This window comes from Psammomys obesus, unplaced genomic scaffold (genome assembly GCF_907164565.1).
Source record: "Psammomys obesus unplaced genomic scaffold, mPsaObe1.curated_primary_1811, whole genome shotgun sequence".
Classification (NCBI taxonomy): Eukaryota; Metazoa; Chordata; class Mammalia; order Rodentia; family Muridae; genus Psammomys; species Psammomys obesus.
Window position 1 is genome coordinate 34,813,742 of NW_026596034.1, and position 13,837 is coordinate 34,827,578.

At 52.5% G+C, this 13,837-nt stretch overlaps 1 protein-coding gene across 2 annotated transcripts in view; it reads left to right on the forward strand.

Annotated features, from left to right (window-relative positions):
- The window catches only part of Wfdc1 (WAP four-disulfide core domain 1), a 20,208-nt gene extending 6,776 nt beyond the window's left edge, over positions 1 to 13,432 (forward strand). Inside the window, exons 2-7 of one of the 2 annotated variants that reach the window (XM_055621176.1) lie at positions 5,310 to 5,499; positions 6,138 to 6,221; positions 7,101 to 7,238; positions 10,013 to 10,054; positions 11,737 to 11,810; positions 13,084 to 13,432. In XM_055621176.1, coding sequence (XP_055477151.1) covers positions 5,310 to 5,499; positions 6,138 to 6,221; positions 7,101 to 7,238; positions 10,013 to 10,054; positions 11,737 to 11,795 — 513 coding nt within the window. In that variant the 3' untranslated portion in view covers positions 11,796 to 11,810; positions 13,084 to 13,432. Of the gene's footprint in view, positions 1 to 5,309; positions 5,500 to 6,137; positions 6,222 to 7,097; positions 7,239 to 10,012; positions 10,055 to 11,736; positions 11,811 to 13,083 lie in introns of both variants that reach the window. The other variant, XM_055621175.1, reaches the window with a different exon arrangement.
- The last annotated feature ends 405 nt before the right edge of the window (positions 13,433 to 13,837 follow it).

Consider the following 13,837-nt stretch of genomic DNA (forward strand, 5'->3'; position numbering starts at 1 on the left):
CCTCAACTCTGCCTTGGCCTGTCCTCTTCCTCTTGGGTCTGTGGGAAGGTAAATCCAGCTCTTGGGCTCAAGGTCAAAGGATGAACAAAGCAGCAGGCAGAGTGGACAGCCTGTGTGAAGAGGAGGCCTGATGCAAGTCATAGACCATGGCATCATGGAATATGATATTATATCTGGAATATGATACCCAGGCTAGCCCTGTCTTGCCTTTAGAATGTGGGGTGCTAGTAAGATAGGAACACACAGAAACAGATATGCAGACATACAGGCAGGTACAGGCACACACACACACACACACACACACACACACACACACACACGTGTATACACATGCACACTGGTATATCCAAGAGTGACAAAAGGCTGAATAAGGAATTGCGTGTGAGCAGAATACACAAGTGACCAGCCAGGTAAGTGGTGGCTGGCTGGCTGGCTGGCAGGAGACAGCAGGGTATCTGGGGAGGGGGCACAAGGAAGACAAGAGGGAAGAGGAGGAGGAGGAGGAGGAGGAGGGGTGGGGCTGGGAGAGCCAGTCCTGGCTTGACCCTTGGGGCTGTCAGGCCTTTAACCTGCACTGGGAGGGGCTACAGAGTACAGCCTGTTTCTTTGAGTGTCTCAGATCTCGGCAAGCACCCTTTGTTGAGAGCTTTTCTAAGCATCACCCTGCAGGACCCAGAATGTTCTTCACGACCCTTTAATCAGGGGCCCTCCGTTCTCAAACACCAGAGCCCATCTGTTGCCAGGAAGGAGGCTGAGGTACTTATTTCCATCGTGAGAATCAGCCTTGTCCTTCTCACTGCTGTTCCCGTGGGACAACAGCGGCCCAGATAAAGCTGATCCCTCCGCAGACCCCTCCCTCGGGCTGTCCTTGACCAGCTAATGGGACAGGAGGCCAAGGAGATCAGAGAAGAGACTCCTGCTGACCCCCGGGGAACCACAGTGTCTGCACATGGGGCCTCCTGTGAGGAAAACCTGATTGTACCCAGTGGCTCTCAATCACCCTCTGAAGGGGGCCAGCATGGCTGTCATGGCGGATCAGGATTAGGGCTGGTGAGGCTGAAGGAAAGCAGTTCACTTAATCCTCCAGATGATGGAGGTGGAGTGAGAGGGTCGGGGGGTATGGCCCCTGCCAGCAGTTTCCAAGCAACTGGGGACAGTGTGTGAATGTGGGAGACAGGAGCGGGATGATAAAGACTGAAGACTGAGGGGGTCAGAAGCCCCACACAACTCTCCCTTGGGTCTCTGGGGGACCTCTAACCTCAGGCCTTTCCCCCCATATCCACCCAGAGTTGCTTAGCCATGTCTTTCTCTTATTCGTTCCTTTGCTTCATTTCTTTATTTTTGTATGTGTTTCGGCGGGTACATATGCGTATTTATGGGTAGACTTGTATAGATGGGGGAGAGCCGTGTGTCTGAGTGTGTGGGTAGATGTGGGGGTGCATTGGGGTGTAGATATTCGTAAATGCATGTTAAGTGATTGCAAGTGTGTGCCCATGTGTGGACGCCAGAGGGCTAGCTCAGGTGCTCCTCTGGCCCTGCTCACCTTGGCTTTTGAGACAGGGAACTCACGAAGCTAGGCTGGCCTGTCTCTGCCTCCCCTGTACTGGCAACACAAGCATTTCTCAGTGGGCCTGGATTTTTTTGTTGTTTTAACAAGGGTGCTGGGAATGGAACTCAGGTAATCGTGCTTGCAAGGTAAACTGTTTACTAACAGAGCCCCCAACTTTTCCCAAATCGAATGAGCAATCTGTACAAGCCAGAAGAGACAGATTTTCTGGGTGAAGCAGGCGGTAGGGCAGGGTACTCCACTCCGCTGCCCTCGCCCTGCTTGCTTTCGGTTCTACCTGCGCCCCAGCTCTTGGACTACCTGCTCTGATGCCAACTCCGGGACAGCCTGAGCTGGACTTATTCCCTGTGACCAGACACCCTCTGCAGGACACAAGCAGTAGTGCATGGCGGTTCAGAAACGGGTGTGTAAGGATTGTTAGTGAGCGAAGGCCACCTTCAGGAGGATGTATATGCTGAGGGCTGAAAGGCGATCCAGCCAGAAGACAGACATGGAGCAGTCTCCCAAGCGAAACACCTGCCTACGTGGATGGCTACCGCTGAACCGAGCTAGCTTCCACCCAGGCACAAAGGCCAGGCACTGTACATGTCTCAGCGTGTCTAATCCGCACAAAACTCAGAGAGGTGCTATGTTGTCCCCACGTGGAGAAAGGTCACACAGCGGATGGGTGGCAGAGCTAGGTGCCGACTCCCAGGCCATGGATTTGAAGCAACCATGACTATGGGGGAGCTGGTTCCTCTTTCAAGCACACTGGAGGAGACAGCTCGATGGGCTGCGGATGCAAACGGGTGAAGCAGGACACGGCTAAACACGGGGAAACACTGTTAAAATTATGACAGACTTGATGCAAACAACCCTTTAATTCTTGTTTGTGTTTCCTTTAAGAAGTTTAGTCTTTGGCCCCCTGATTTTTGTTAGACCCTTCTCTGTGCTAGACTCCTCTTATGCAGCCCAGCTGCTTCGAACACTCCACAGAGACCATGAAGAAAATGTATGGCAACCACGGCCTCTTGCTGCTGGAATGAGGCTGCTTGCTACTGGAATGAGGCAATGCCCGGCAGCCACGGCTGCTTGCTGCAGACACACAGTTCCAGCTCCAGCAAGCACTACCTTAGCCAGAACTGCTTTGAACAGCTTGCTCTGGTCCATCACAAGCCTCCGTGAACCCCAGCAGTCATTTTCAACCAGAAAGGAAGCACTTGGGAGGTGGAGAAAGGAGGATCAGAAGCTCTGAGTTTGAGGCCAGCTTGGTCTACAGAGTGAGTTTCAGGAGGGCCAGGGCTACACAGAGAAACCCAGACTTGAAAAACCAAATACACACACACACACACACACACACACACACACACACACACACACAAACACATATGTGTGTATATATAATGAAGTGACCTATGTAATCAGATCTTGGCTATTGGTGTACACACATTATTTGTCAGTGTATGTTTAATGTATGCATGTGTATGCATGGGGGGGGAAGGTAGGAAGAACAGGTGTCAAAATAACAACAGTAATTTACATTTGGTAATTGAATTATGAATTTTTTCCAACTCTTTTTTATATACGGGGTCTCATATATCCCCAGTTGGCCTTGAACTTGCTATGTAGCTAAGAGTAACCTTGAGCTTCTGATCCTCCTTTCTCCACCTCCCAAGTGCTTCCTTTCTGGCTGTGAGATGCCGTGAGAATGCTGGGAATCAAATACAGGTCTCCTGCAAGAGCAGGCGCTCCTGACCCTGCCACCTCTCCAGTCCCATGTCACTTCTTGCAGGTGTAGAGTCAGGCTTTTTGTTTTTTTAACATTTTTTTGGGGGGGAGGGAGCACATGAATGTGGAGGTGAAAAGAAAACTTGTCAGGATTGGCTCTCTCCTTCCACCGTATAGGTCCCAGGGATCAAACTAGTCACCAGCCTTGGCAGCAATGGCCTTTTCCCTCTGAGCCATCTCACCAGCTGTCTCAGCTGGGTTACCATTGCTGCGATGAAACACCATGACCAAAGCAACCTGGAGAGAAAAGTTTGTTTTGCTCACGGTTCCAGGTAACAGCTCATCATCCAAAGCAGTGAGGGCAGGAACCTGGAGGCAGGAGCTGATGCAGAGGCCATGGAGGAGTGCTGCTTACTGGCTTGCTCCCCATGGCTTGTTCAACCTGCTTTCTTACAGAACCCAGGAGCACCAGCCCAGGGATGGACCCACCCACAATGGGCTGGGCCTTCTTACATCAACCACTCATGAAGAAAATGTCCTATAGGCTGGTCCACAGCCAGATCTTATGGAGGCATTTTCTCATTCTAGGTTTCCTCCTCTCAGATGACTGTATTTTGTGTCAAGTTGATATAAATGTAGCCAGCGCACCAGCCCTGTCAGTCAGGTGTTTCACCGCTATGACAGTATTTGAAGGAAACAATTATAGTTCAGTCCATAGTCAGCTGCTCCCTGGCTGTGGGTCCTGCCAAGGCAGAGCATCCCGGCCCTGGGAATGTGAGGTGGAGAAGGTTGCTTACTCATGGCACTCAGGAAGTTGGGGACAGGAAGGGACTAAGGATCTCCTTTCAAAGGCATAGGTCCATGACTTAATCCCTCCAACTGCACCCTCCCTCGGAGAGTTTCTAGCACTCTCCCTGAACAGCGCCACCTTCTGGGCAGCAAGTGTTCTACACATGAGCCCGTGGGGGGAAATGCGTTTGGCATCTTATCTGCAGGCACTGACTCTGGTTGAGAGCTGGGGAGAAGTGACCAGGTAAAGCATTGGATGAAAATTACAGCTCAGGCCTGGAGGCAGACAGTGCTTCCCCCACAAACCTATTCCGTATCAACTTCTTCCATCTATGTGCGCGTGTGTGTGCCACCTGTGTTTGAGTGTGTGTGTGTGTGTGTGTGTGTGTGTGTGTGTGTGTGTGTGAATGTCTAATGGTCTGTTCTCCTCACATTCCATTTCAAGTTCCATCATGACACTGTGACCAGCATGGATGGAGTCTTGTCAGAGGGACCCAGGGTGGGCTGCCTGGAGCGCCCTCCCTGGCCAGCCAGCCAGTGCCTCAGTGGCCTCTCTGACTCCCCACACCAGGCATCTGCTCTGCCTGGCTTTGGGTTAGTGTAAGGAAAGAGGGCACAGAGATGTTCCCCGGTGGCTTTTCCACCTCCATGTTACTGTGTGAGATTTACTCAGATGGTGTGGCTATATTCTGTGTGTGGTCTGTGAATTCTCAGTCATCCATGTCTAGGTACGTGGATGGACTGTAAAAACAACAACAAAGAAGTTTATCCAGAAATATACACATACATGGATCTGCATGTGTGTTTACAGGTTTATCCATGTATGTGCAGACCCCTGCAGACAGACAGATGAGAGCTGTCTCACAGGGGGTCATGTTTAGTATATAGATAGCTGCTCCAGCACATGCTCCAAAATGCCCCCCTTACCTTCCTTCCTTCCTTCCTTCGTTCCTTCCTTCCTTCCTTCCTTCCTTCCTTCCTTCCTTCCTTCTTTCCCTCTTTTCTTCCTTCCCTCCCATCCTCCCTCCCTCCCTCCTTCTCTCCCTCCCTCCCTCCCTTCTTCCCTCCCTCCCTCTCTCCCTCTTGCAGCCATCTCTTGGGGACTCACAGAGAAACAGCAAGTCAAACCCAGAACATTTCCACTTTCTGTCTTACTCCGGTGGCAGGTTCTGCCCAGATAACTATTTTCCCAGGGAGGAAGGTCAGGCAGAGAGCTAGGCTGATGCCCTTCCACTCTGCCCCACAGGCTGAAGAGGTTGCACCCACAGGACCCCGGCAGCCCCGCGCAGACCGCTGCCCACCGCCCCCACGGACACTGCCCCCAGGGGCCTGCCAGGCCACTCGCTGCCAGGCTGACTCCGAGTGCCCACGACACAGGCGCTGCTGCTACAATGGCTGTGCCTATGCCTGCCTGGAGGCTGTGCCACCTCCACCAGGTAAGCTGAGCTGGGGTCGGGGGTTGGGGGTCAGGTGAACACAATGCCAGCCTGGGGATGAGAACGAGCTGAGCTGGGTTCGTACTGAGCTAGCCGCTGCCCACCTGCAGCCTTCAGCCAGCACCTCCCAGCTCCCGCTGGGTGCACCTGCCTCCCCTGCATGGAATAAACACACCCAGACACAATGTTGCTTCCCTGTAACCCCACCCTTTAAGGGGTGTGTGTGTCCAATATAGGATGGCTGAGCCCATGAGAGAGAAAGGGATAAGAGGGTAAGGGCACCTGCTACTAACCTGATGACCCCTGTGGTCAAAGGAGAGAACACACCAACCCAAGTTGTCACCTGACCTTCCGCATGTACCCGCACACCCGGAAAATAAGAGTTCAAAATACATGTACATCTATATCTCAATCGTGGGGCATGGCTCAGTTGGTAGAGTCTGCCTTAGCACTTGGCCTGTGGGATTAGGGGACGGGAGGGTGAAGGTGGCCTGGTTGTAGCTGGCCTGTGGCGTATCCCATGAGGCAGTGTGCTGGGGCCATCCTCACTATGGGCTGACACGCCTCTGCCCCCTCCCCCCGGCTGGGCAGGCTGGCACTACCCCAGGAAAGCTCCCTCTCACCCAATTCTCTGTCAGTTCTAGACTGGCTGGTGCAGCCCAAACCCCGATGGCTTGGTGGCAACGGCTGGCTGCTGGATGGTCCTGAGGAAGTGCTACAAGGTACCTGCCATGGGCGCCAGGTCCCCAAGTCAGAGCCAGCCCTCCCTCCTCACCAGGCTGCCCATGGTCACCCAGCTGCTGGCTTCGGACCCAGGCTGGTTCCTGTGGCCTATGCAGAAAAACAGCAAGGCATTCCCTGACAGCGGGCCTCCTTCCTGGATAGAGAATGAGAAGGAGGGGGTCTGAGACCCTGCAGAAGGGTTCCTTGTGTGGATGGGGAGTGGAAGGGGGTTTCTTAAATGAACCACATACAGGCTTGAGGCCCAGAGGCTTGTGGGGGTAGGATATGTGTGTGTGTGTGTGTGTGTGTGTGTGTGTGTGTGTGTGCGCGCGCGCGCAGCTGGGTTTGCGGCTTTGCACACCCTCATGTGGACAGTGTCCATCAGGGTGTGCTACTGTGCACACACCTGTTCTTGTGGCTGTGGTTGAATGCTTGCATGTGTGTGTGTCTGTGTGCCTGTGTGTCTGAGTACAAGCGCTCGTGTGTAAGCATGTGTAGAGGTGTTGATTGTGGGTGTGCTGTGCACGCACATGTGGCTGAGGATGTGAGTGCATGTTTCAGGGTATGCCAGTGTACATGTACGATGGTGTGTTTGGGGTACTGTGACTGTGTTCGTGTGCAGCAGGCGATGATGGGAGGTGTCTGTATACAAACCACAGGTACAGCCTGGAGTCTGAAGGCAGGTGGAGGTGGCCTCTGTGGGTGCCCACGTATGTACAAACATGGCCTGGTTTTTGAGCGTACATGTATGCACTATGTGGGAGGTACAGGCCTGGCCTGGCGTCTGGGTGGGGCTAGAAATCGGCCTTTCTGGCTGGGGTGCGCCGTCTGCTCCCCAGGTCTGCCCTCTGAGACCTGGCCCGTGTCCCCCCCAGCAGAGGCATGCAGCACCACTGAGGACGGGGCAGAGCCGCTGCTGTGTCCCTCAGGCTATGAGTGCCACATCCTGCGCCCGGGGGACGCGGCCCAGGGCATACCCAACCGTGGCCAGTGTGTTAAGCAGCGGCGACAAGCGGGTGAGTAATGAGACCCCAAAGGCTGCCCTGGTCCTGCCCCGCCCCCATTGCCAGAGAACACCCTGTCACCCTGAGCCTGGCTCAGTGTCCCCTAGCCCCACTACTGCTCCCCTGTAACTCCGGCTCTGTCTGTGCCTGCTACCCGGGTGGCCTTGGGGCTCAATCTCTTCATCTCTCTGTGCCTCCATCTCCTCCCCCGTATGATGGGGGCCGCTTTTTGTTGTCATGAGATCAAGGGAGAACATGCGTGCAGAGTGAAGGGAGTGGAGCCAGGCGATCACAGGTGTTGGGGGACCCTGGATCATGCTTCTATCGATAGATCTGTCTTTAACAGCACAGAATTTGAATTTTTAAAAATCCATTATTACTGTGTATGTGTTCGTGATGAGGAAAAGAGCAAGCGAAGGCTCCATGTGATCTTCAGACAACTCTGACAAGTCCATTTTCTGCCCTGTGGCTTTTATGTGATTCTGGGACTCGAACTCAGGTCGTCAGGCTTACCTGCTGAGCTATCTGCGAGATCCAAACCCCACAACATTTGAATTGTCTGAGGATCCTTGCTTCTCAGATGGCAGTTGGCCATCGTTAACATGTGTCACCGGCAGTCATGGGTGAAGCAGTGACAGGCTCCAGCTGAGAGCAGGGTGGTCAAGCTGCCCGTTGGGGTTCTGTAACGAACAGCCAGGCTAACCCAGACACATGGCCATCATGGCTCTGCATGCATTGGCATCTTCTCATGTATCTCTGCCAGTCCCTAGGCACCAGGTCACAGTGAGGGGTGGGTAGACTTGCGGATATGGAACCCCTGAAGGCAGGCAGCCTGCTGGGCTACAGGACAGAGGGATGCCTTCCATGAGAGGCCCCACCTTGCCCAGGGGCGCTTCATATAGTGGAAGCCCTCCATCTTTGTCTCTTATAAGGTCTCATGTAGCCCAGGCTGGCCCATTAGCTACTTATTATAGCTAGGGATGTATTTAAATTTCTGATTCTTCCACCCTCACCTGCTGGGATTACAGGCCTACACCACAAACCACCGTGCTGGGTTTATATATAAGGGGCTGGAGGCTGGGGCTTTGTGCAGCGAGGCAGCATTCTACCAACTGCGCTCCCCCAAGGCTACCAGTTCCAGCCCCAGAAAGGCCCTTCCAGTCTCCTGATCTTACTCCTTTGATTCTTTGATTTCTAAGACTGGGGTAAGTCAAACCAGTTCAGACCAGTTCAGACCAGTTCTCGGGAGTCTGAATCCAAATGGACCCGTTTCCTGTGGAAGCTAAGCACGGAGAGCTTATTCAGCAAGACCACACCAGCGATGTCCAAGCCTGACAGAAGTGGGATGGAGGCAAGAGTGCAGACTCAAAGCTTGAGAAGCAGCTCACGGTCTGCGGCTTCCTTCCTGTGTGGCCTCGCTCTGTCACCAGACTTTCTTAGTCTCGGTTTCTCTCTCTGTAAAATGGGTTTGGCGGCAGCAATGTAGGAATTACTGCGTGGGCAGAGTCTACGGCTCGAGTCAGCATCTGTGGGGTGCTTATGTCCCACAGACACTTGGCAGCTCTCAGTGAGGCACAGGGACAGGGCTGGGGGTGAGGGGAACCGGGCTGGGGACCTGCCCCACCAGCTGCAAAGTGCACGGGTGCACCTGAGCATGCACCTGGGTGCACCTGAGCATGCCCACGCCCGTGTGTGCTGGGCACGCCTCCCCTCCACAGGAACACCATTCAGCCTCCCAGGTGGAAGCAAACGCTCCCGGCCTTGACCCTCGGGGCTGTCACTTAGGAATAATGGGTGATAAGTATACCTGAGTTTGGAAACGTTCTAAAGTCCCTCACCTCCCCTTAGGGCAACGGTCTCAGCAGAAGGGGCACAGGACAGCATAGTGCCTGCCGCAGTAACGGACAGACACCGTTCTGTTGTTGTTGCTTGAAGTTGTGGGTTCAGAGTAATCTCAGACTCACAGAAGAGCTATCGGGGACGTTACTGGAACCATCACCCCGGCCTGGCCCTGTTAAAACACTCCCTTTCTCGCTCCCTTTCCCCTCCATAGAAATGGACATTTGTGCTTTCTTGGGCCATTTGAGGATTAAATGGGATTGGAGAGACAGCCGAGTGGGTAACAGCCCTTGCTGAGCAAGCATGAGAGCCTGAGTCCACGTTAAAAAAAAAAAAAAAAAAAAAAAGTTGAGTGTGGCCAGGTGTGAAATCCCGGCACTGGGGTGGAGTGCGCAGAATCAGAGGGACCGCTGCTCATCAGCCTGGTTCCAGGTTCAAAGGACCCTACTGTTAGTATATATTTTTAAAGACACCATGCATATGAAAGCTATTCATTGGCTGGAGCTGGAGTGAGAGAGAGTAGAAGAGATGATGTCTTAGGACATAGGTACTGACATAGAACATCATAAGGGCAGGAAATGAACAAGGTAGGAAATGAAAATCAGGATACCAGCGTCCTTCTCTGACCTCCAAGCACACATAGGCAAGCACTACTGCCTGTGTGTGTGCACAAATACACACACACACACACACACACACACACACACACACACACACACAAAATCACAAGCTCAAGACCACCCTAAGACAGTCTTCTCTGCTACCAGCTCTCCTGAGGCTAGTGGTCAGAGAGCTTTATGGTCCAGATAGTAATTCCCCACCTTTTTGGTCTCAGGTCCCCTTTGACCCTCAAAATAATGTCAAAACATCTTCAGGGCTGTAACTGGAAACTGACTAGAACAGCTTTCCAAGCTCCTGAAAACTTTCTCTTCTCACTTGCTTTGCAGAGGGGCGGGCCCTGCGGCAGAGGCTTCACAAGGAATACCCAGGTAAGAGGAAGAAGGGACTCCTTCCCTGCAGAAGACACAAGGAAGGGAAGCAAGCATTACATGAGGAAGAAAATGTGCAAGTCCAGGACTGAGCGAGAGAGGACAAAACGGCAATTGGGTTTTAGAAATAAATCCAAGCCCTGTCATTCTGATGCCGGGCAGGGAAGATGTGACGCAGACAGGGGCTCAGGGCAATCATGTCCCCATGCCTGTCAGAATCTAGGGATGGGAGCAGTTTTGTCTCACCTACCCTCACTCAGGGAATTGGAGAAGATGATCCTTCACCCATCTTTCTGATTTTTCATTTATCTGAGAATCCATAGATACATCCACTCATTAATCCACCTATCTGTTCTTATATCCACCCACCCACTCATACATGCATATACATACATACATACATACATACATACGTACATTTAATCCATTTGCCCATCCTCCCATCCAATCTTCTATCCATCCATTCATCCTCCCATCCATCCTCCCATCCATCCTAGCCATCCATCCATTTATCCATCCACTTATCCACCTATCTGTCATACACTCAACATTCATCCACCCACATATCTTTTCATTCACCCATCTATCCATCTATCCATCATCCATCCATCCACCTATCTATCCACCCAGCCATCTATCCTTTTTCCATCCTTCCATCCATTTCTTCATCAATCCAATCCATCTTTTATCCATCCATTCTTCCTTCCATCCCTCTCTCTGCTCTTCCTTTCTTACCCATGCATCTACCCATTCACCGATCCTGTCTCCTATCTACCTACCCTGCCTATCCTTTCTTTTACTTACCCATTCATTCTACCTCCTACCGTTCATCTCTCCACCCAGCCACTCATTCCTCCATGAATCCACCACTCACCCACGCACTCATTCATCTGTTCATTACCCATCCACTACCCTTCCGTCCATACAGCTTGTCTTTATCAGTCATTGCTCACCACTCAGAGGCTATGGCTCCATCTGCAAACACAGTGAACCCAGTTCCTGTCACCAAATAGCTTAGACAGGAAATTTAAATACCCATAAAGCCCATGCGGTTATGTCATGGTCCTGGTGACGATGGCTCCAGATGTAACACACCATATACTATGCACACCCTTTTTCTTTCTTTCTTTTCTTTATATATTTTATTTTTTGACACAGGGTTTCTCTGTGTAGCCCTGGATGTCCTGGACTTGCTTTGTAGACCAGGCTGGTCCCGAACTCACAGAGGTCCACCTGCCTCTGCCTTCCCAAGTGCTGGGATGAGAGGGGTGTGCCACCACTCCAGGCTTACCATGAGCACCCTTGCTGAGAATTCCTAAGGAGGGACCAAGAAAACTCAGCCCATGGATCTGGAGGCATGGGCAGGGATGGCTGTCCCCGTGGCTACAGCCTGTGCTGAATGAGCAGAGCAGATTGGGTTGGTAGGAGAGCCAAGGATAAGGCTCAAAGGTACAGACTAGTGTGCCTGAGGCCCTGGGATCAGTCCCCAGTGTAGTAAAGAGGGAACGTAGGGATGCGGGGAGGAGCCCTGCTGAGGCACGAGCAGGCTGAGTGTATTCATCTGGCCCAAGGCCAGCTGCCATGCTGTGCCAAGGCATCCAGACTTCCTCTGACGGTCACAGGGAGCCAGGCTGGGAATTCAAACAGAGCATCTGTTCTGACGGGCTGCGTTCTGGTTGCAGAAGGCGACTCCAAGAACGTGGCCGAACCTGGGAAGGGGCAACAGAGGCGCTTTCAATAAAGTGAAGATCGGCAGGTAAGTGCAGGTGAGATGGTTGCTTAGACAGCCGTCATCCCCACATTGGCCACCGGAGGGCGACATCAGAATATCATAGACGCAGACCCTACACCCAAGGTCTGGCTGACCCGTTGCCTCCTTAGTAGTCTGCGGCCTCACACCTCCTAGCTTAACCCAGCGGTGCCTCCTGTGCCCCACAAAGCTTGTCTTCTCTCCCATTCTGCCAGACAGTGCTGTAGGGAGCAGCTGTCTGAGTGATGTGGCACCAGGACCCCCTGGCTCCCCATTGGTTGAGCCACAGCTCAGCTGTAGCCGGTGGTCTCCACAGTATACCACAGGGAACAAACTCCACAGGTGGGTTTGACATCCCGTCAGAGGGGAGGCTAAACCAGCCACCCGGTAGATCAATAAGGAGGCCACAGATATGCCAAGGAATGACAAACAAGGTGCAGGAGCTGCCTCCAATGAGGGAGAGGGTGGCTCCAGGAGGGGGCACTGCGCCCAGAACTGAAATCTGTGGATGAGAGGGCGGAGCAGGCTGGAGGGCACTCCCCATGGGTAGGAGAGTGAAGACCATGGTGGATCACTTCAGCTGTGAGGAGCCACAGGGAGGAGGCTATTTGCATAGGACTTACCCAGCAAGTTTGCAACCGCCAGAGGGTCTGCCTGCAAACCCAAACACCCTCACACCCGCCCACCCGCACGTTAGCAATATCACAAAGCAAATGGCAGCCATGACAGCAGCAGCTCCCCCGGGGGCCATTGAAAAGAAAGCAGGTTCCAGCTTCCAGGGCATCCAGGGCTAAACCCCTGGAAGACTGTGGAGCGGGCGGGCACCAATGCCAGCCTGTCTGCTGTCCGCAAATGGCAGAAGCCAGCCTTGGCGTATATTGGATACAGTCCAGGCTGCACCTTCCATCGGGGCCAGCTGGCTCAGGCTCGGCGTAAAGTCTTGAATCATGGTTGAGGGTGGGTGAGAGTTCAGGCTCTGGAGCCAACGAGGCCTGGCTGTAAATTCCAGCTTCCTACCGTGTAGCCTAAACCGTGTGACTCAGCTCTCAAAACCTGTTTCCCCCTCTATAAAATGGATGTAATGGTAATGGATGGGTCAGTAGCTAATTAGGAACCCACTGAGACCTCTCAGGGGCCTAAGGGTTTTGTCTTTGCAGAAACACATCTTTCCAGTACCCCTGGTGGGTCCAAGGTAGACAGGAGTTCAAAAGGCCTGTGCTCTTGGCCTGCCCACAATGGACTCCTTGATGTATTCTTTGTGTCCTTGTATCTTTTACAGCCTTTGCCGGACCTTTCCTCTGCGTTCCACATGCTAAGCCTTGGAAACAGAAAAAGAATTCCACCCTAGACATCACACCTGGTTCCACAGAACAGTATTCCAGAGCTCCTGGGAAATGGGACTCCAGACCCCACCCCACCCCATCCCAGTGTGGCCCAGCCTGGCACAGTGACTTGTTGGAAGTCCCTGCCCAGCTCTGGGTCCCCGCTCAGCATCCTGATCAAATGAACCTGAAGCTTCTAGGTGACTTTTGCAGATTGTGGCCGTGGCGGGCATTTATCTATCCCAATTGTTCCAGAAATAAATCTGCCCACCATGTCACAGAAATGAACTCCTTTATCAGACTTGAGCCACAGCTGCTTTTTTTTTTTAATTTTTATAACATTTATTGATGTGTGTGTGTACATCTGTTGTGTATGTATGTGTGCTGGGGTTGGGGGTGGGGTCTCTGCAACCACCATGGCCGGCAGGGTAACAACAAGAAGGAAGTTCAGTTCAACATAACTAAGTAGCCAGTGCCGGTGTAAACCTCAAGAGTCTGGCCCTGGGTGGTTTATTTTAGGGCTATTTAGCACAGCACAATTCGGTGAAAACCTTGCTGGTGAGAATTAGCTGAAACCCGTGTGCACAATAAAGCAGATGTGACTATTTCAAAGCCCTTCTTAAAGTACAAGTGATCTTTCATAAAGATAGGTTCTGTAGATTGACAAGCTCACAGAAAGTTTCTGGAGAAGGATCAGATGTGGTCTTGGCT